Here is a 22931-nt window from a genome sequence, read left to right on the forward strand (position 1 = left end):
TTGTTCCCAAGACGTGGGAGTTCGATAGTCGGCTGTATTATTTTTCTTTACTCAGAGAAGGAATTGAAAAGAAATGCAGTTTTTCATCTGAAGATTTTTATTTACTCCTTTTCATTTAGCGGCGTTTTTAATGTGCAGATAAAAATGTGCACTACTAAATTTTTCAAATGGCTAGAGGCTCAATTTTATCAAGTATTCTTTTCAGATAGATTTTGACCTCTCATGGTGGTTTTGTACCGCGTCAGTTACGCAGTTGAATTTTCTACTGCAAACTGCCGAGCAGTTGAAAGTAGCCACTCAAGTGAAGTATTTGGCCTTCTAAATTGCTCAGAAATCTTCGTGTTAATTTATTCACACAACCGCCTGTCATCATCTTGTTAGTCTAACTGTTGCAACTTTGCTCGGTTAGGTTCAGATTGGACAAGGTCGCATCATCAAATATTAGCTCTACTTTGATAGGCATCAGACGGAGTTTATGTTCATCAGTGTTCAGTTCTATTGATTCGTTTACAAGTAGGAGGAGTTACTTATTAACTGTACAACAGTCCCATTCATTGATCGTCGTAATACATCTGATTAGAAGAAATAGATAGGAATTATCTCCTAAAGAAAAGGAATTGAATTCTCTTGATCGATTGGAATCCCATAATGGTACTGGTAGCGGCTGGCTCTCCGCTGGACTGGCATGACAGTAAGCAGTACCTGGAGTGGGTGAAGATGGCGGGGTTAGAGCAGTTTGTGCACTTCTACAAGAAGATGGCCACTGAGAAACACCCCAAGTGGATGGAGATACTCCGATGGGGCGACGAGGTACGGTCAGCAAGTATTTCATCCTCTTTAATACCGCACATTAATTGCTGTTTAAAGCTCCCCATCATACATTTTTGCTTTTTTTGTATACCTCAGTGTTAATTTAAACAACCAAGCATACAATAGTCACAAAACAAGCAAGATGAAAACGTCTGAGGGCCTAGTTCCTACCTTCAAACTTCGAAGTCGACGACAAATTGTAACAAGGATAGCCGGTTACTGTGCAAATAGCACAGAATGTTCTGACCAGTCTTAAAAAATTTCAAATTTTTTTTTCCAATTAGTGTCTATTTTCGGCTTGGTGTGATAAAGGAATCTGAGCGAAAAAGTAGAGCTTAGGCGTTTTCGTCAGTCAGTGTAAAATATGCAATTTGGAAAACACTTTTTGAAGACAAATAACAAGAAAAACAAAAAAATCAAAAAAAAAATTTAAAGTTTTTTTCCCCAAGTTTTTGATTCCTAAGATGAAGCTAAAAATTCCAAAAGCTAACTTCATTAGAGTAAAACTAAATATCCAAGCCTGAAATTAAGCATAAATAAGTTAATGTAAGCCTGCTCATTCGCGCGAAATTAGACGAAAAATCAAAAATTTCAAACCGGTTTTTCTCGACACCGGGAAGACTTCTTTGAAATGTTTTGACGTTCGAAGCACGAGTGATACGGCTTCAATATGATATATCACTCAACCCAGTCCGATTATTATTTGTGGTAGCTGATTTTGCGTGGAAAACAAAAAAGACTGCTCGCTTGCTTTATTCGCTCGAATTAAGGCAAAAAATCAAAAATTTCAAACCGGTTTTTCTCGACACTGGGAAAACGTTTTGGAAATTTTCAAATGTGGCTCGAATCAGGACTAAAAGGCCTTTTATATGATAATCACTTAACCCAGTTCGATCATTATTTGTGGTAGCTGATTTCGCGTGGAAAACAAAGAGAAAAAACTAAAACACCCGAATACAAAATTCCTCCCCATTTTGAATGGTCGAAACAACAACCCATACCTGTGGAACGTTAGAGCGCCCGAGTGAACAAGACGTTCAGACTTACATACTATGGTCGTGGGTTCGAATCCCTTTCGGTCATAGTTTGAGGGGTGCTAGTCTCATCCGCCCGCACAACGTGGGACTGGCTACGATAAAACTGATGACATCTTATCCCCACACAGAACATCACAAGAATAATATCAATCAATATCAGTGATGGCCATTTTACTTTCAATTTATTTAACTGTAAAATTATGAGCCCACTCAATTGAAATTAAAACTGCGAAAAAATCCAAGAATGGCAAAAAACTTAAGAGACATCAGAAAAATTTAAATTGTTTTGGAAAAATTTATACAGTTTGAATTGATTGAAATAATAATTCTTAATAATTTGATTGATGCCAATAATTTCAACTATTTTCTTGAACAATTTTCATGCCAATAATTTTTATTCTTTTCTTGAAGTTTTTGTTCCGAGCATTGAAAATGGGGAGTACTCTGTATTCGGGTGTGTTTCAGTTTTTCTTTTTTTTGTTTTCCACTCAAAATCAGCTAGCAAGAATAATCATCGGAGCGATTTAAGTGGTATATCATATTAAAGACCGTTCAGTCGTGATTCGAACGACACTAAAAAGTTTCCAAAATTCTCCGTGTCGAGAAAAACCTGTTTAAAATTTCGGGCGAAACCGCCATCGAGTAACGTGCGTTATATGAAAATTACCTTCTTTAATAAAATTTTAAGCTGACAAAACTTGGTTTTAATATCAAGACAACTAGTGTTGAATGTTTCTTTCAGCGCTTATTTGACAATGAAGATTTTCAAAAAAAAACTATTATGCAAAGAGTAATTCCATTTGTTTGGTACAACTAGTGATAAAATACATCATTGGAGAGAATCGAGTGGTATATCCTTTGAAAGTTCTTTCAGTCGTGCTTCGGAAGACCTTAAATTTTCAAAAAAGATTATCCCAGTGTCGAGCTCAAAATTTCTGATTTTTAGTCTAATTCGGAGTGAGCGAGCAGGCTTAGAAAAAAATATTTTAAAGCTTGAAAGCTTACAGTTGCTAAGTTTAAGCGGTATAAACTTACTCGAGAAGTTAGTGTTGTTTAGTGTTGTAGCCCCTCTTTAAACAAAAGTCAAAAGCTCAAAAAATTGCAAAAAAATGTTTTTTGAAGTTTTTCTATTGTTTTTATGTTCATTTTTCTACAAACATTGTTTTCAATTTGTTTATTTTACTGTGGCTGGCGAATATGCCCAAGCTCTAGTTTTTCATTAAAATCTTTTTATCTCACCGCTCAGAAAAAGCGACTATAAATTGAAAAAAAAACTTTTTTGTATGTTTTTAGGATTATGGTAGGAACATTCTGTGCTACTTGCACAGTAACCGGATATCTTTTTTCTAAATGGACAACCTAGATCAATAGGTTTGTCTATATTAAGCTGTTTTATCTGAATGTTTTCTAATTGAAATTACATTTGAACGAAAATAGTATTTCACTGACGATGTATGAGAGACTGATTGCACTGAATAATTTATATTGTAGCATATTGCGCACTCTAACAATTAGTCAAGTATGATGATTATGTGACTGTGTTTCAGCTAGAAGGAATCATGGTGGAGTTTGACCATGAAAACAAACGAGTGAAGCTGATGCTGGAGTCCACTGAAAAATTGCAACAGATGAAAGACCTGTGAGTAGAAATCAACTCATGAGCAGTTTTTACAATTTTGTTCAGTTTGTGTTCCGACCATTGAAAATGGGGAGGAACTTTGTATTCGGGTTTGTTTTAGCTTTTTTTCTTTTTGTTTTCCACGCAAAATCAGGTTCTACAAACAATCATCGGACAGGCTTGAGTGATATATCACTTTAAAGCCTTTTCAGTCGTGATTCGAACCACATTAAAAAAATTCCTGTTTGATTTATTAAACAGGTATTATGAAAACTTTTTTTTTTTCCAGGTGAGATCTGGTTTTTTTTTTTTTTTTTTTTTTTTTATTTTTTTTTTTTTTATTATTTTTTTTTTTGAGACGCTTTTTCGAAAAATTCGCTTTCCCAAAAAACTACCCGTCATATTCTCATAAAAGTGGTACCAATGGATTCAGTAGCGTTTCACCTACCTGCCTTAGAAAGTTCCCCTACGGTCTTAGAAAAGCTTCACAACTCGGTTCTTTTTTCACTTTTTGCCCATTTTTTCGGAAATTTTCGATTTCCTCAAAAACGACTCATCCAGATTTGGGATTAAGGGTTTAATCGATAGACCAGGTTGTAGGAACCCCCCATGCACAAGCGGCTGGTCCCTAATTTGCTTAGGGGAAGAGCTATAGACTTAGGAAAAGTCACTTTTTTGATTTTTTTGCCTATTTTTTCGGAAATTATCGATTTCCTCAAAAACTACCCATCCAGATTTGGAATTAAGGGTTTAATCGATAGACCAGGTTGTAGGAAACTCCCATGCACAAGCGGCTGGTCCCTAATTTGCTTAGGGGAAGAGCTATAGACTTAGGAAAAGTCACTTTTTTGATTTTTTTGCCTATTTTTTCGGAAATTATCGATTTCCTCAAAAACTACCCATCCAGATTTGGAATTAAGGGTTTAATCGATAGACGAGGTTTAAAGAAACTCTTCCGCACAAGCGGCTGGTCCTTAACTTGCCTAGGGGAAGAGCTATAGACTTAGGAAATGTCACTTTTTTGGCCTTTTTTCAAATCTTTCCGATTTCCTCAAAAACTACCCGTCCAGATTTGGGATTAAGGGTTTAATCGATAGACCAGGTTGTAGGAACCCCCCATGCACAAGCGGCTGGTCCCTAATTTGCTTAGGGGAAGAGCTATAGACTTAGGAAAAGTCACTTTTTTGATTTTTTTGCCTATTTTTTCGGAAATTATCGATTTCCTCAAAAACTACCCGTCCAGATTTGGGATTAAGGGTTTAATCGATAGACCAGGTTGTAGGAACCCCCCATGCACAAGCGGCTGGTCCTTAACTTGCCTAGGGGAAGAGCTATAGACTTAGGAAATGTCACTTTTTTGGCCTTTTTTCAAATCTTTCCGATTTCCTCAAAAACTACCCGTCCAGATTTGGGATTAAGGGTTTAATCGATAGACCAGGTTGTAGGAACCCCCCATGCACAAGCGGCTGGTCCCTAATTTGCTTAGGGGAAGAGCTATAGGCTTAGGAAAAGTCACTTTTTTGATTTTTTTGCCTATTTTTTCGGAAATTATCGATTTCCTCAAAAACTACCCATCCAGATTTGGAATTAAGGGTTTAATCGATAGACCAGATTGTAGGAAACTCCCCCGCACAAGCGGCTGGTCCTTAACTTGCCTAGGGGAAGAGCTATAAATTTAGGAAAAGTCACTTTTTTGGCCTTTTTTCAAATCTTTCCGATTTCCTCAAAAACTACCCGTCCAGATTTGGGATTAAGGGTTTAATCGATAGACCAGGTTGTAGGAACCCCCCTACACAAACGGCTCGTCCCTAATTTGTCTAGGGGAAGAGCTATACACTTAGGAAAAGTCACTTTTTTGATTTTTTTGCCTATTTTTCGGAAATTATCGATTTCCTCAAAAACTACCCATCCAGATTTGGAATTAAGGGTTTAATCGATAGACCAGGTTGTAGGAAACTCCCCCGCACAAGCGGCTGGTCCTTAACTTGTCTCGGGGAAGAGCTGTACACTTAGGAAAAGTTTTTTAAAAGTTTTTTTGGCATTGGAACAAAGATTCAATATACTTATTGTGTGTATTTTTTAGACAATGGAATCCGCTATGCTTACGTTTTCTCGCTTTTGCTTGGTACTTCTGGCTTTGTGTTGAGTTTTTTGTATGGTTCGAAGAAGTCCAACGAAAAGTTGCACGAGTTACGCTAGTTCTCTTTAATCAGGTCGGTTTGTTCCAGAACGTTTTTGTGATGTCAGTTATAGTCAACATATTATAGTCATATTTGCAATGCTTGGACAAAAGCGTTACCAATGAATGCATAAGCTTCTCTTTCACTTTTTTTTGCGTAGGAAGGGCGCTATCGACTTGAGAAACCTGAAATTTTAAAACAATTTTAAAATAATCAATATTAAAATAATCAAACAGGTCTCTCCAGCTTTCAGCTGGGCCCCTAGTTTTCTAGTGTCGAGAAAAACCGGTTTGAAATTTTTGATTTTTTGCCTTAATTCGAGCGAATAAAGCAAGCGAGCAGGATTACCACAGCTGAATTATGCATAATTTATGTCCTTAAAACTTAATTTTAAGCAAGTAAAACTAGTTTTAGGAATTTTTTAGCTTCATTTTGGGAACCAAAAACTTTTCAAGTTTCAAGTTTTTTTGTCCAATTTGCCTATATTGCTATGACTGTCTAACATGTCTAAATTAAATTTTTACGTCAGATCTTTTTATGACACCAAGCAGAAAAACTACACTAATTTGAAGAAAAAAACTTTCTAAACCGTAGTTTTCTAAAGACTTTGGTCGGATATTCTGTGCTACTTGCAAAGTAACCGGCTATCCTTATTTGGTTTAAGAATGAGAGTAGGCCGCTAATAGATACGTTGTAACATTTGTTTACACGTGCTGCTATTGTCAAGTGGAGTTCATATTGAAATTAGGAACAACTAGTGATAAAACACAAGTTGAAGCAAGTTTATAGCGGTATGCTTATGCGGATTTCTTTTAAAGCTTGTTGTTTCTTAATGTGAGGTTGTTTTGATTTCTAGTGGCAATGGGGCAATGTTCACTCTGGAGTTTGCAGAGTATATGGTGGAGTGTGTGCCTGATAAGCCCTACAAGGGTATCATCAACCACCTTAACACCGTCGAGAGCAACATGCGCAACAGGTACTGAGCTTTTCAAAAACATTTCGGAAAACAGGACGTTCACCTCATTTCTTGGAGCCATTATTCTATAGATCTATCTTGCGTCATCCATTTCTTTCATCCATTAATTTAGCTCAATTAATATAGAATGTAGTAGTTGCATGTTAGATATGGGCTTTGGGTTCCTGTTAAGATTTTTTTTTTCTGTGTCGAAATATTCGCTATAATTTCGGCGCTGGAAGAGGTCGGCTTTAATTTCGTCGGCTCATTTTCCGAATAGTTGTTTTTTCGATTAACTTTCTTTGGTTTTGTGTGAGAGTGATTGACTTCTATTATGAAATTTCGGAAAAGTTTAAATCAACCTTCTAGACTCTTTTAACAAAAGTGAATAAATTAAACTCAAAAAAATTTCACAAAGTTTTCTTAATTTCAAAAATTTTTAAACAAATATTTCGACATTTTTTCAATTTTTTGTTTTTTTTCTCAGTTCAAATAAAAGAATTGGTTCAACTTTTTGTTGTTTTTAGTTGTTCGATCGGTGGTATCCATCGCATTCTTTTTAGTGCTGTTAAAATAGTTGATTAGTTTTTGCACAATTTTTGTAAGTTTTTTTCGAGTTTTTCAAGTTCGATTTTTTCTCATTGGATTCTAACCCTTTTTTGGAGTTAGCCATTTCATTTGAAAAACGAAGACCAAGCAAGCCTGAAGTCTTATCAAATGAGAATAAAATCTACTCGAAATTTTTGGTAATTTTGTTCAAAATTGCTAGACGCATTTGTTGTCTTACTCTGTCAACTTGAATTCTATCTGCTACTTTTCCTGATCAAGTTATTGTATTCTCGTAGTTGAAAGTAGTTTTCATGTCTCAAAATTGTAACGAAATAATTTTTTTTTGTCAATTTTAAAAACGTTCAATTTAATTTCTTTCACTTCCAGATTATTTTGATACGTTCCCGAACAAATACTGAACAAATACATTTAAAACACCAGGTCCGTTCCTCTTTGGCCAAGAAGTAACGTGGGTCACCTTTGCACCCTACGGTCTTTTTCCCGTAAACAACTTTTCTTACAAATCTTATTTGCTTTTCGTATTTGCTTTTTTATTGAAGCTTAATAATTTCCAGGTTTGTTCCCACTTGACCTGGAGGAGAAGCCGTTGTCTTTGGACACAAAGGTCGGGGGTATGAGCCCCTTACGGACCCAATTTTTTCAGTATAAGTGCAGTATTATTTTTTTCCGGCGAAAAGTTTCGGCGTAGTTGCCACATTATGGAATTTGATTATGATTATGCTGAACGCAACTTTCTTTGTAGTTGCAAGTGCAAGTGTTGTTCAATGTAGTTTCAGAGGTACAATTCTCGGCTCAATTTTTTTTGGCTCAACTTGTGTCTGCTCAAAAATTGTCGACTTTGTTTTCTCTTTGTAAGTTTTGTTCCGTTGCTATTTTCATATTCAAATGTTTGATCTATTTGCCTAGAATGGACTTCTGTCGAGAGATGCGAAATATTAGTTTTTGGTACACTTAGTTTTTCTAACATTTTATATTTCTACTTTTTTATGTTTGTGTTGTCTCGCAAGTGATGCGAAGTTCAGGTTCGACTCTGTTTACGAGCTAATTTGCTTCGTTTTATTGTTTTCGCTTCGCTATTTCTGTTGCTATTTGATTATTCAAATGTTGCGCGTGTGTTCTGAGGGGAAGGGGGACTAATTTTGTACTACGATTTTTTTTCGGTATGAAGGGGATTCTGCTGAGGCCTTTTCTGTTTTAACGCTCGGTAAGTTTTGTTCTATGCTAATTTTGCATTCTCTTGTCTTGGCATGTTTTTTTTCAAAACTATCTTCTTTCATTCTGATTGGTTGATTGTATGTATAGTTGTAAAACATCGATATTGCTTTTTTGCTGCTGTTTTTTCGGCTTTCGAATTAGCTCTTGGTTTAGTTTCCGAATTGTGAATATCACCTTGATTTCGGTACCTATATGCCTTTTGCGGGTACTATTCGGGCAGTACATATATATTTTCCAAAAAGGTTTTGCCGAACAATTTTGGTTGATTTTCAGCTAATTGGCTGTCGGCTTATTTAGGTAAAATTTTGTTCCCTACGAGTTTCCGATACTATTTATGAGATGATTAAAATTTTGGCCCCAAATTTAAATAATCGAATGCTCAAATGCAACCCCACATGAAACTCTAATTAATTAAATTTTTTTGTTTCTTGTACGCTTGCAACTTTCGAAGTCCTCTTTGATAGTTCTTGAGTGTCTTGTTGCTCGAATCCTTTACTTTTTGTACCGCAAGTGGTGCGGAGCTCAGCTTCGCCTCTGTGTTACCCTGTTTTCGCACACCTTCAATGCTTTTTCTAGGCGTACACTGCTCAACTCGATTTTGAAACCGAACCAGTTCTACTTGTGGTATCCAACATTCCCACTGTAAGTAATCAATTATAGCCACGAGAGATCAAATGCTAATGTTTTTTTAGAGTCTTATGTTTCAATTTTGGCTTTGTTCCAGCCTAGGCTGTCCGGACAGCACCATTCCCCATACGGAGGCCTCCCCGGAGTCCAACAGTGAGAGCTCGATGTCTGTTTTCATCAGCGATCAAGTCATCTACTCCAGTCATCCCAGGTTCAGGTGAGTGTTCTTGTGTTGCATTGAATGATGATAGATGGGATGAAATTTGGTTACAAAAGTTTGAGTTTGAGTTTTTTCAGCTTCTCATTGCCTCTTAGAAATAGTTATCATTTGACACTTCAATATGCGTCACTTTGATTTCACTGATTTATATCATCTCAGCCATTTTAATGGAAATTAAAAAAAAATACTATAGGACTAATACATCATCCATGTGAATGAATCTTTCCAGGAATTTATCACCCTGTCCAATTTAACATTCCCCAAGTTATACCATTGTGTGATTTTTTTTATTGGAATGGACTAGTTTTTATCGAATGATGATAACTTATGTTTTAATTGCAATGCATTCTGGTGTGTCAAAAAGATGTTTTCTTTTCACTGATTTGAATGCAACAGCATAGCTGTGACTGATCTGGTCATAAAATGTATGCTCATTTGCACTCACAAGACAATTAGTCTAGTATAATTAGTTTGTACAGGCTTTTTAAGTTTTTTTTTGGTATGGGATTTCAAGTCTCGCAAATAAGTGAAGAAAAAAGTAAAGATCATTGCGTGTTTTCAGAACTCTGTCTAAGAATATCAGAAAAAGGAGAGGCTCCAAAGTTGCCATCAACATCCCAGTATTCAAGGACAAACACACCCCATCGCCCTTCAACCAACCCAACATACCAGACTGGGATGGGGGAGACGCGAGATCGGCTGCAATGACAGACCACGTGTACGGGGATGCGATGGCGTTTGGAATGGGCTCGTGTGCTCTTCAAATCACATTCCAGGCACAGTCTGAACAGGAGGCTTGTAAACTGTACGATCAATTGGCAACGCTGACACCTATTTTGGTTGGTCATTCTTTATGTTCTTTGATCTTCAGTTTGATTGATTGTTATACGTTTTTTTTTCACAAAGTATTAGAATTTGTTCGCTCAATTCGACTGATTCAGGTTGGTGTCCAAAAATGGATGTTTCGTAAGATAATACCGAGAATTCCTGGGTCGAATCCTTAGGGGGAGGAGTTCGAACCCTTAGGGGGGTCGTCCACCCTAAAATTTCCTCTTTTATGTCCGATCCTTAAATACAAATTTGTTTCTTCTTGCTATCTAGCAGCAGATTTGGTGGTTTAGATGGCTCTATCTGCCTCCGCTCCCATCTTCAACGGATATCTAGTGGACGATGACGTCAGGTGGAACATCATCTCACAGTCGGTGGATGACCGAACTCCTGTCGAGAGAGAAGAGAAACAGACTACCACACAACAGGTGATGTCGATAATGTGGAAACGGTAGTGGCGTTAGGTTTGTCAAACAATTCATATCAAAGCTAATTCTGTTTATTTCTGAATTGAAAATTTAACCAAAATGACATTCCTAGCTGCACAAAAACTCGTTCCTAAAAATATCTTAGCGTGGACTATCTGGGCTTCGATTTTCTTATTTAATATGAATAATATCGCTAGAATATCAGGAGTGTTTCAGGATAAAGGTGAAAATGAGCATATGAAGGTTCCGAAGTCACGCTACAGTTCGATAGACCTCTACATATCAGAGAAACACCAGTGCTTCAACGACATCCCAGTGCCTACCAATGAGAAAATCCGACAACACATGCTCAAAGAAGGCAAGAAGCATACAATGTGCAGTATGAGAACTCTCTGCAGTACTTAATTGTCAGGAATCTCGCCGCTTCGGCAACAAAAGTCCACTTCCTCATACCCCCTTTCACCCTCCGAACTTTGAAGGGACCACACTGGGGTTTTTAAAAGCATAAAGTTTTCACCCAAAATTATAGAAAATTATTCTGTTTTTAAGCGCTCCCAATAAAAAATGGTTCTGCATTAAGTTACCAGCTTCTTGCCAACTTTTTTGTTAGTAGTTGTAAAGGTCCTCTGTATTAGCGCCTCTCGGTCTGCTGATTACTTATAGAGTTTCTCTAAATTCTTCAATTATTCTAACAATGATTAGATGTTATCTGAGTCCTATTGAGATATTCATAATAACTAAACCACCGTTTTAGGCATTCCGGAAAACATTGCGAACCACGTAGCCCATCTGTTCATTCGGGATCCCCTGGCTATCTACAAGGAGATGGTGACTGGACAAGCGGCTGAGCCACAAAACTACCTCCTCCACACAAACCACTTTGAAGTTGGTCTGATAAAGTTAACGTGCATATCTCATTCAATGTGTTAAGTGCTATTAAATGAACCAGTTTTCACTCGTGTATGTTGTTATATAGTGAAATCTTGAACTTTCTTCACGCTCAATTTTTTTTTATGGATTGACTTTTGAGTCTCTTTCAGGACGTTGTTTTTTTTCTACGCCAGGAAAAGACTTGGCTGTTCGCACTCAAGTTTGTTTTTTATCGCGAGTTGGCATATGTTTTAAGTTTGATTCAAATTCTTTTGCTATACTGAAGAAAAATTACCCTCTCCAAATATGAAGCGACAAATTGTAGTGGGATTTTGAAAGTGGATTTTAATTATCAAAAAAATCTATTGGTGCAGTTTTCTCAAATTGGGTTAGTTAGACCAAAAAATATTTAGTCTTAATAATATTGATCTAAAAGTTTTTTTGTCATAATGATATTGAAATTCAAAGAGCTCTTATGGGGATGTATTTTCCTTTTAAATTCAAAGTCTGAGTATATTTATTTGAAAGAAAATTTTTGCCACCAATAAAAAAGTGGAAATGATGCAAATAAGGGAGCCTGACTTTCCTTTTAAAAAGAAAGTTTTAGTTTTTTAGATTTACCAGCAAACGATCTGAACTTAACTATTGATTAAATTTTTCAAATTAAATTTAACCGTAAATTTTTCAGCGTAAAAGATTTTACAAGTCACGAATTTTTCTATGAAATTCGAAGTCTTGAGTATTTTCGAACAAATACTCGTTTTATTTCAGGTTCCTCCTCGTTCTTTATTTTTTATTAACTGTCTGTTTGTGTTCGAAGCTATTCGTCTACAAGGTAGCAAAACGTTTCCTAAATTTGGAGCTCGTTTTTTATGTAATTCGTTTTGTGTGAAAGTATAAATAAGTATGAAATTGTAAACCCAAGCGAGCTAGCAAGAGTAGTGTCGTATTAGGAATTCCAATTATTTCAACGCAACTCGGAATTAAAGATGGAATCCCTCATACGCGAAGGAGCGAATGCGCGAAAATAAAAATCTGCCAATCAGATTTCAGTAATCTAAAATTTGGAAAGAAACAAATATTTTTAGGGAATGAGTATTGATTTTGGCCGAATATAAAAACGGCAGGAATATGCAAAATTTCCAAAAGGTCACTGATGCCGCCGAATCGCAACAAATTTTATATTTCAAGAGTTCGTTATGAAAGAAGCGAAATATTGCTTCATTTAATTGAATGGCAATTGCTTCTTTTTAAAATTTGACTTTCGGCTAATTTTGTTTTTCAGTCATTCGCTCACGAGTTTTTTCGCGCATTCGGTCTTTCGCTCATGAGAATAGCCCCCTAGCATAAGCATTTAAAAAGCATTTTTTGTTTTGCGGTTGTCAAGCGGCAATGGCACAGATGCGGGAACTTAATCTTCAAGCCTGGGTTCGATTCCTAGAAAAGCCGAATTCTTATTTTTCTAGTTTTACTTGTTTATTGTTGGTAGTTTTAAAGCCAATTTTACTCCTGCGATAGCAAGTGTTTTGTAAACTGGAGCTAGACTTTTTCCCCATAAAAAACTTTTCTTACAAATGTTATTTGCTTTTCCTACTTGCTTTATTATTGAAGCTTGATAATTTCTAGGTTTGTTCCCCTTGTCATTGAGGTAAAACGGCCGCCTTTGCACCTTAAGGTCAGGATTTTGAGTCCTGTCCGGACCCTGTTTTCTAGTATAAATGCAGTTTAATTTTTTCTGGTAAAAGGTTTCGGCTTAGTTGCCATATCACTTTTAAATTTGAAATTTTGGTAACCTAGTTTTTCTAACATTTGTTTACTTTTGTTTTCATGTTTTTGTTGCATCGGAAGTGATGCGAAGTTCAGTTTCGCCTCTGTTTACGAGCTAGTTTTCCTTGTTTTTTTGCTTGCTTTTGCGAAGTGCAGCGTAGCCCCTGAGTTAAAACTTGAGTCTTTGTGGACTCTGAGTCTACAAGGTAGGAGAGGAGCGTATTATGTTTGCCTATGAAATTATGAATATTTGTTGTCTGGTAGTTTTTTTCATCTGGCATATTTTCATTTTTGAGCAAACCGTTTTTGATTTGGTGTTTTATATCATACCATCTGACTGATATTGATACCGCGGGCTCAAAATTGAAAAGATATTTCATCCGCGATTATTTCATTAACGCGGAAGTTATTGAGTGGCAAGCTAATTATTTTTACGAACGCTTTATTCCTTCTTGTGTCTTTTTTACAAAAACGATTATTCCCACTTTTTGGCTTGGTTTGTCTTTTTTCATTTAATTATAGTCTTTCATTTATGTATTTATTTTCATTGAATCATAGTTCGATCATTCCTTTTTGCTGCTTACGCTTTATACTATTTTGAGCGTTGTTTTCCATTTTGAATAAAAACTGGGCCAATTCTTTGATGAAAAGTTGATTTTTTATTCGTTATTTTTGAGTTTGAGAGTTTCTGAGTTGATTTTTCTTATTCTTTCTTTTATTTTTTGAAGTTGCTTCACGATTCTAAAATGAGTTTTCTATCGTGGCATCTTGTGTTTTTCACAACCTCCTATCAATGGTTATAGAAGCTTAATTCAAAACTATTGAAATGGGGATTGAGGTTTTCAAACAATTTCAAACACAATAATCAGATAGATTATCAACTACAATTGAGTCTAGTTTGTTCAAGCGAGATTCCGATGTAATTCTCTTCTTGTCGTTAAATTTACGTCTGTTTAAAATTATATTTATATATACTACTTGGACGTTAAAAGGCATTCGGAAAATTCAGGACTTCGCCTTTTGTTTCTCATATAGCTTACCTTCGACCTGATACGGGGGCGGTCTTGGTTTCTCTGAAAGCTTAGTTCTGTTTTCTTGAATTGCTAGAGCTTTTCGCTGTTTGTGCTTGCAAAGTGCAGCTTCGTCGCTATGCGGAGTGTTTTTAGGTTTTATTGGAAATGCATTAGATAGAATCTTGCGATGTGTAAATTGAAGCACGTTGAGCTACAGAAAAAGTTAAGGCATGTTTGTTTTGATTAAAAAATTCACCGTTCTGTGTTTCAGAACATCAACTCGACAAATTGGCAGTCGATGAGGTTCAAACTGCCTCCGCCCGATAGTAACATCGGATGGCGTGTGGAGTTCAGGTCAATTGATGTAAGGAAGACATCAATTTCAAACTTGCTACTCGATGTTTAATGTTCAAAATCTTTTTTTTGATAAATGCCACCCTGTTTTAGGTGCAAGCTACTGAGTTTGAAAATGCCGCATTTGCAGTTTTCATTGTGCTACTATCCAGGGTTATTTTGACATATGACCTCAATCTTCTCATTCCTATGTCAAAGGTAAGTCACATTCATAGCTGCCGCTTTCTCCAGAAAATTGTTGAGTTATGTTTCAGTTTTTTTTCTAGCTGGAAGAGAATTTCAAAAATGCCTCGAAGCGAAATGCGGTTTTGGAAGGGAAGTTCTGGTTTGTCAACTCTCTGAAGTGTGAAGGTGAGTTGGATGTTTTTTATATAAAGGTCGACTGTTCTCCCCAATAGAAAAAAAAATCAACTGATCCTGTGTTTGTTTTTTTAATCAAATTGGCATATAAGTTCTCGGACAGATTTAAAAAAAATTTTGGTCCGAAAACTTTTCAGATAGTAAACCCTAACAGAATTAAGCAATCAATTTGATAATTAGCAAGCATCATACGCAGTTAATGGCAGTAAGAAGGCAAGTTGAATTCTAAGTGGCAGCACCTAAGTTTGGAATACGGCTTAAAGTCTCTCTCATGAACTCAATACAATGAAGACAGGGATTGAGATCGTGAGAGAATCCGGGTTCCGTCGATGTTGAACTGGAGCAATAAGGGATCATCGTGTTCCACAAATTGGGTTCCAGGGTTCAATGTCCGGTCAGCAGATCCTAATTGGCGTGGCTGCCAGCGGAAACCTTGGACTCTGTAACGTCGGAAAAAGAGGCGCGAGTCCTCGCGTAGGTGAAGTCGTGAGGGTATAGGAATGAACTCGGCTCGTGTTTCGCTTGGTTTTGTTTTTCTTTTTGGGAAGTCTGCAAATTTAGTGTTAGAAATTACATGATACAATCAATTTTGTTTCTTAAAAAGTAACAAGAGTAGCCGTTTGCTTGCAACTAGGACATAATTTTCTGAAAAAAAAAGAATTGAATTGAAAAAAAAAGAAAACGTTTGCGTTCGAAATTTTTTGCCCCTTATCTTGGGTAGTAACATGAAGCGATTGAAATAAAATTTCTATTTATGTAATAGTAGCTCAACTTGCTTTAAACGTCTGTGAAAACAGAATAGGAGTAAGAGAGATGCATTAAAACTTAATCAAGATTTTAATATAGCCCTCTAGATGACTTACGGGACTTCTTGGAGTAACTTAAACTCGTGTAACAAACCACCTAAAGTATCCTAGGTAACTCAACGAAAGCTTTTAGGTGATCGAATTGTTTATAACATTGAAGATCATTAGTTTTGAAACTCCTGATAGCTCAGTTCAACCCGAAGATGGTAGTCAGTACAGTACGATAACTTGCTCATTTCATAAAGTATGATGTATAATTGAGGGCATATCTTCCCAGAAATTAATTAAAGTTCTAGGCGAAATTAGGACTAACCTGCGGCAACAGTTTCGTGAGCCGGTCGTTTCCCGAGATATCTGTCTGGTTTCCAGCAGTTGTCGTTGAGTGTCTTGAGGAGCCTCGAATACGTGGCATCACTGTCAACCTCGCTACGCTTTAACGTCTTCAAAAGTTTTGGCATTTCTTGACCGACTGTCAGGTTGAAGTTATTTTAGACAGGTTGATTAAATTAGTTGGTGCTTTCCAAAAAGCTATAAATAAGCTATTAAATATATTGTAAAATAGTTTTTAAAATGAGTTTTTTTATTTAGACTATGTTCTTTTTTCGTTGATTTTTATGCTCTCGTCAAAAATGATCTTATGGCCAACGACGAAAAGTAATGAAGAGAGAAGTAAGATTGAAGTCTGGACCGAACAAATACTTTTTAAGTGGAGTTTAAGCAGTTGTTTTTTTAAGTGGCCCGCTGAGTGCTTCTTTTTGCAGTTAATCGACTGGAAATTTGAAAATTAAAGTTCGATGGTAAAGCTTTTGTTTGAACTTTCAGTTTGCTGCTGGTAGTCTATGAATATAAATTGACGTTGTCAATGAATTTTCCTTTTGCCTAACAACATGCCAGTCTACCTTGAAACAAAAAATCCGATGTTTTTTGAATGGATGAAAATTGTAAAACCGTATCTAGGAGGCTCTAGGATTTTTTAATACCGGGAAGGGTTCAGTAGCGGACCTTGGATTTTCTCGAGGGTGGGAGAAACGGAGGCGGATCTTCGAAAACATATCGACCTTTTTCTACATTCGACCAAATTGGTTTTCCGAGCACTCTCAGAACCTTAAAAAGACCATGTTTTGACCAAATAATTTAGCGCAGCAAGTAAAGTTTTGAAAACAAAGGTCAAAAATCCCTTTTTGGGTTTTTTTGAAAAATATTGACGAAAAATTGCGTTTTTTTCAGCGCGCGCTCGCCTTCAAAATAATGTATATTGGCGCCTTTACAAAAGTTTTTGGGTTAGTCGGCCTAAATTGGATGTCATAAAATAATACCAAAGGGGGAACCTTTGGTTGTTGAGAGGGTCGAATCCTTGAGGGGGGAGGGGGGTAGCGATCTTTTTAAAGCGCGATTAAAATCGAATTTTCGAGCACTCTAAAAGCATTTAATGACCCCATTTAGTCAACATTCTCTCCGCCGCTATCAAATATTTAAAAAACAGCTCCAAAATGCCCCCTTTCGGAAGGGCCTGACCAACGATTGCGGTTTGTTGAAGCGCACTCCCGCCTCAGATTGTTTTATTGGGTACCAAAAACTATTTCAAAATTTTATTAGGGTTGGTCCACCAAAGTGGATGTGGTAAAATAGTCCCCAAGAGTGAGCTTTCTGGGAGCATAACAAATAATCGATCGATTAGTATATGCACAAAATATTTATTTTTCTAACTAATAGATAATTGAGTGTTTCTCACGTTTGAACAGATGAATTTCTTAAGTCAATCTGGAGTATTTGTGATTGTAGATGGAAAATGTTGCTACTTCCTGGGTAACGAGAACGCCGTAGGTGCAGAATTCTTCGAAAATGGAACGGAAGCCACAGTAAACCACTCAAGCAGTGGCAATGTTGAAAATGGAGAGCTACTTAAGAAATGTTGCTGCGACAAAATGGACATCAACACTATCATGAATGGAAAACCGACAGGCGAGGTAAAATGCTCATTTTTATGATTTCCCAGTCTAAATTTGGAAGCATTCTGGTCTGTTCGGAAAGATCGCATCTTTTCTTTGAACTGAATGCAAGAGCGTAACTGTGACTGATCTGCACATACTATGTATGCACATTTGCACTCACAAGACATTAAGTCAAACTCAGCCGAGAGAAAAACAGTAATATTAGAATAAAACAATGAAGATATTTTTTAATTATGAAGATGTTTTGAATTGATTCTTCCTTATCCAGTGTACTGACATCAAGTCTATTTTAAACAAGATCATCAAAAAATCAGAACACGAAAGAGCTTTAAAATAACTGACGAATTTGGATTATGTAGAAAACATGACTGGTGGCTGACTAATGAGCTGGATGACCTGTTAATTGATCTAATTGTTTTGATCGCATAAAAAGTATAGAGGTTGACCTTTCATCATTCGTATAATGGTTCATTTGAGCCCATCGTTTGAATATGGAGTATTGTTTTGCTGTAGTGTGGGTTCAAGGGTCTGATTCCGATGCTGCAGGACTACCTGAATGGCATGGAGGACATAGACGTCCTCACCAGGTGTTCCCTCTCCAGCTACTTCTCACTACTCGGCAAACGCGCATCAGGCAAGTCAACTAAAAAACACTTCTGTTGATTGATTTTGATACTCGATCTAATCCAAGAAATTTCACGTCTGGTTGTCGCCTCTCACACCCGACAATGAATGTTTCCATTTATCATGACGCGTTCTATCCCAGCTCGCTTATTTTGGTACTTCGAGATCCCAAATCAATTCATTTTAGATCTTATACAACATTGCAACCACTGATTACACTAAAATAGTTGAGTATAAATCTGTTTCTGGTGATTTTTTTCTCAATAAATTTTTGTGGTTTTCCTAGGTAAATGGGAAGGTTGCATAGGGTAATAAGCTGAATTAATACAGCTAAAACATCGCACTGAAATCAGGTTAATCGTTTCCTTGGATTTCTAATGAACTTTTACTCCAGGTGAACTAAAGACATGGGCCAGCTGGATGCGACAGTTTGTCCAGTCGCACCCTCTGTACAAACAAGACAGTGTGGTGACCCCGGAGATGACCTACGACCTCATGTGGAGATACAACCAGATTATCACTGGCGAAATTGAAGATCAATCTGTCCTGTTCAAGCTTAAAAACTCCTCACAACTTGAAGTGAGCAAGGCACAGCTCAAAGCCCAAGACAGATTAGACGGATGCAATTGTAACGATGACTAGATTTGGCGCAAATATGATACTTGGTTGGGTCCCTGGAATATGGATAGGTCCCTGAAAAAACCTGCTTTTCAAGCGGAACCAATTATCCTATTTGCTTTTTAGATTTTAGAGGCTAACCTATTTTTGTTTCAAACCTGAATTGTAGACATATATACATGGTATACGGCTCTGTAAAGATATTACTTACATTTACATGTCAATATTCGTTCCCGGAGAAGAAAGTGAAATAAGAGTTCTATTCTTTGTATTTAGATCTATCCTAATCAGGAAGAATTTTTGCGGCTTTTTCTGAAATTTGGCGCATTGATTTCAGTATTTTCAGCTGATTTGAAGGCTTAAAAAAGAATTTAAAATCGTTACCTACAGGTCTTTGTTGATTTTACCCTTTTTACTTGCATCCCTCGTTTCTTTGATCTTTGTCCTGTCACAGCCCAATTATCAAGAAGCGAATGATGCTTTACATTACAAGACAACGCAGCAAAGTTTGTTTTCTGTGATCGTTTTATGCACAAAATTTGAAATGATAATAGCGGCAACGGTCAATATTTCTGAAGCTGGGTTACCATTTCTCAGCAAAAGCCTGAAATTGGCTCTTTTTGATTTTTCGGCATTAAAGTAGCCTCTTTGGCTGCACCGAAAATAATTCTTCCTGGTCATAATAAATCTCAGTCTTTAAAGAAAATATTTTGAAAAAGTTTGGAAGAAACGTTTGGAAACTTTGTTGATGATGAAAATAATTCAATTATAATTCAAAATTTTAATTGCTGTGGTTGCATTGTTTGAGATGCAGTGCAACCACTTGAAAGCTCGATATAGTTCTTGGGACTTCAAAGAAATATATCAGGATCACCTGTTTAATTTCCCCTTTTCATGCTCCAACGATAAAATTATGCTCCAAGATAAATAAAAAAGACAAGATGCTGGATTCTGATTAGCAGAACGTAAATTTGTAAAAAAAAAAAGCGAATGAGAGCTAACTTTTAATGTAATCTAGCAACGAATTTACTCTGTGGGTTCAATACAATCTGCTGCAAGTTTTAAACTTGTTTTTTTTATTTCGCTTTCACTAAGTGTCATCTTATTATTTGAGTGCCGGCGCTGATCTTGACTCAGGAAATAAGCACCACGAGCATACTGAATTGATAACTTAGTTTTTTATTATGCTTTATCATGCTATTTGATCGAAACATCAGGCGAGATAGAACGCGTAATACGCTCAATGAATTTCAAAACTCGAATACATAATCCGGTTTTCGCTTTGAAGGGACACGATATGATTTAGTCGAAAAACGTGAATTACAATGCAATTAACTCAGTCTAAAATTAATGCCATGAGTTCCTTTTTGTTTGGAAGTTGAATGCAGACATTGGGGATTCGATCCTTTGATGCTCAAATGTATAGTGAAAAGCTATACTTGGCGACATTGAAAACGCGTCAGAAAAAAGTTGGTTCAATTTTTCCTTGGAGTAAAAGTTATTGAATTAATAGTGAAGTCTTTTAATTTTAATAGTAAATCTTGTGATCACATTCCAGCTAGTAATTTGCATTTAATTTCAAACCAGAAAAAAAAGAACTTTTTCAACTTGATTTCCACTTATGTCTTCAAAATATGTTGTTACCTATCAGAGCAATCTTGTGGATTTGAAAATAAAATATTTTTGCTCATCGAAAATTTACAGTTCCATTTTCTGCGTTTGTTACTTCTGCGTTCTTCCATTTGTTACTCGATCGTTTTACTTGCTCAAAATGAACTAAAAGTCAAAATTTTAAACCAAATTTTCTTGTCTCGGGAAACATTTCAGGCTCAAATTTAATGACTTTTAGTTCCTTTTCATTTCAGTTCATTTCGGGCAAACTCCACTATTGAATGGAAAAGGTGCAAAGGTCACCAAAAAGGCATTAGTTTTGCAAGCGAAAAATTTTTTACCTATTGATCCAATTTTTCCATATTGGGTTAGTTTTATCAAAAAAAAGGGATCAATTGAGCAATCTCCCCCCCGTAATGACCAATTGAGCTATCTCCCCCCCCCCCAGCAAACACGAATAAACTCTACAAAAAGACATCAGCAAACGCAAGTAGATGGATGATTTGTTTATAGCAATCAATTGACCGAACGAAGTTTATCTTACATGAGTATCGAGAAAATTTTGAAAAAAAATCGAAATTTATGAAAAAAAAATGTTTTTTTTTTGCAAAATTTTGTTTAGGCGACCATAGCCTCATCGAAAAACGCTGGTGCTCTAGACTTGTATCTGAATAGCATAAACGGTTCTCCGCAGCACCTTAATATTGTTCGCAAAAAGTTTTTTTGTCATTTTAAGAAAGAAAAAAGTCGCTTTTTATGCTTGTTTTATTGATTCTTTTTTCAATCTAAATAAACTTTAGAGCTTTTTCATCGTAAATTTTGGCTTTCCACATTCGTTGGAAAATATGTTTTATGATTTCATGTCATTCAAACTATTTTCAAGTGGTTATAAACATGCCTCAAGTACCTATTGAGCTATCTCCCCCCCACGCGAGAATGGGGGGGAGATTGCTCAATTGATCCAAAAAAAGTGACAATCATAAATTGTTCTAAGTTATAAAAGAGCTTTGAGGCCATCTATTTTTTCTCAAAATTTTGGAAGTTGAAGTTTTTGCATAAAAACATGTCAGTTTTTTTTGTTTAATTGCGTTCATGACTCTTTTCGAACTGTCTGTTGGCTATGTTTTGCTTTTCAAATTACGGTTGTCAGTCAAATAAGTAATTGTTTCCTTAAAAGAGGTTAGCGAACATTGCTTAGACAAAAGGTTGTTACTGATTGGCTTCAGTAAATATGTAAGTTGGTGGTGGTGGACTTCATTGTGCCTAATCTGCATAGCTGATCGACAAGAGACCATTTTTGTTTTGAGGCCTTTTTTTGCTTTCAGATGTTATTATGTCATCTGATTCTGATTTGAAGTTCACCTTCACGATTGACGATGTGAGAAAGCAGCTAAAGATACTAGGGTACAATTCAGTCCCAGATTCCAAGCTAGCTGAGTTCGCTCAAGGTAAAATATTAAGTTTGGATTTTAAAACTTACAAGAATTCGAAATAGCTTTCAGCACTCAAAATGTAACGGAATCTGAATGTTGTTTGCACAGTCATTATATTGGTCAGTAGCTTTTTCATAAAATATATATTTTTCAGACCTTAGGAAATTGATAGAGTATGATCAGAGGAAAAACAAATGTCCAAGTGCATCAGGAGATCATGCTAACACATCATCAGTCTCAGGTGAGTTGTTCAATTCGTCTTCTTGATGCCATACAAAAAATAAGTTTTTGAACATAATGGAGATGTTGTGTTAGCTTCGATTTTGACCATAAAGGGTAATTGTAGTAAACATACATGAAACTCCATAGCTAATAATAGTCTGCCCAATTTACAAACAATCTCGTTAAAGAACAACGATAGCCGGTTGCTGTGCAAGTAGCACCAAATTTTTACGACCATATTCCTTAAAAAAATGTTTTTTTTTCCGTTTCTTTTCATATCAGTGTCTTTTTATGGCATGGTGTGATCCGAGAGCTATGCAAACCCGTAGAAAATTACTGATTTAGACACAATCGGCAAAATTTTTCTGCGAAAAATGAATAACAAACAGAAAAAAACTTAAATTTTTCTTAAGATAATCTTTATTGACAAGAAAGCACTGAGTGAAACATCCAAAATTTTTATATAACGCTTGTTACTCGTTCGCTTTACTTGCTCAAATTGTATTAAAAGTCAAAATTTTAAACCAGTTTTTCTCGGCACAGGAAATTTTTCGAAGTCGTTCGAATCAGGGTTGAAAGGGCTTTAATTTGGTTGATCACTCGATCCATTCAGGTAATTATTCGTGGTTCCTGATTTTGCGTGGAAAACAAAAAATAAAGAAAAAACTATAACTGCCAAAGTTCCTCCTTTAAAAGGATGTGCATCTGCCTAGGGTGAACTCTAATGGAAAGTTTATCAAACGTAGATACATTTTTCGAAAAAGGTTCGAACTCTGCCTTTGAAATCGCCTAGGAAACAAATTTTATTCTTGT

At 36.2% G+C, this 22931-nt stretch overlaps 2 protein-coding genes across 4 annotated transcripts in view; both read left to right on the forward strand.

Annotated features, from left to right (window-relative positions):
* The window catches only part of LOC134841070 (tyrosyl-DNA phosphodiesterase 2-like), a 124596-nt gene that overhangs the window by 98607 nt on the left and 3058 nt on the right, over nucleotides 1-22931 (forward strand). For all 3 annotated transcript variants that reach the window (XM_063856843.1, XM_063856842.1, XM_063856844.1), the window contains exons 2-3: nucleotides 21787-21911; nucleotides 22051-22137. In XM_063856843.1, the coding sequence (XP_063712913.1) occupies nucleotides 21797-21911; nucleotides 22051-22137 (202 nt within the window). In that variant the 5' untranslated portion in view covers nucleotides 21787-21796. The remainder of the gene's footprint in view (nucleotides 1-21786; nucleotides 21912-22050; nucleotides 22138-22931) is intronic.
* LOC134841260 (glutamate--cysteine ligase catalytic subunit-like) lies at nucleotides 204-19196 on the forward strand. Its single transcript, XM_063857123.1, has 15 exons — nucleotides 204-810; nucleotides 3395-3486; nucleotides 6502-6621; nucleotides 8962-9027; nucleotides 9110-9229; nucleotides 9795-10071; nucleotides 10354-10488; nucleotides 10705-10846; nucleotides 11243-11373; nucleotides 14410-14502; nucleotides 14586-14690; nucleotides 14759-14843; nucleotides 17441-17625; nucleotides 18124-18244; nucleotides 18629-19196. The coding sequence occupies exons 1-15, from the start codon at nucleotides 649-651 to the stop codon at nucleotides 18874-18876; spliced, it is 2082 nt and encodes a 693-aa protein (XP_063713193.1). The 5' UTR covers nucleotides 204-648; the 3' UTR covers nucleotides 18877-19196.

The sequence above is a fragment of the Symsagittifera roscoffensis genome, chromosome 3 (genome assembly GCF_963678635.1).
Source record: "Symsagittifera roscoffensis chromosome 3, txSymRosc1.1, whole genome shotgun sequence".
Lineage (NCBI taxonomy): Eukaryota > Metazoa > Xenacoelomorpha > Acoela > Convolutidae > Symsagittifera > Symsagittifera roscoffensis.

Bases quoted from the DNA above. Each gene is read 5' to 3' on its own strand.
- LOC134841260 (XM_063857123.1), top strand. From the start codon at position 649: ATGGTACTGGTAGCGGCTGGCTCTCCGCTGGACTGGCATGACAGTAAG. The intron at 9,230-9,794 runs GTGAGTGTTCTT...GCGTGTTTTCAG, and splicing joins TCCAGTCATCCCAGGTTCAG to AACTCTGTCTAAGAATATCA. The intron at 10,489-10,704 runs GTGATGTCGATA...GGAGTGTTTCAG, and splicing joins AACAGACTACCACACAACAG to GATAAAGGTGAAAATGAGCA.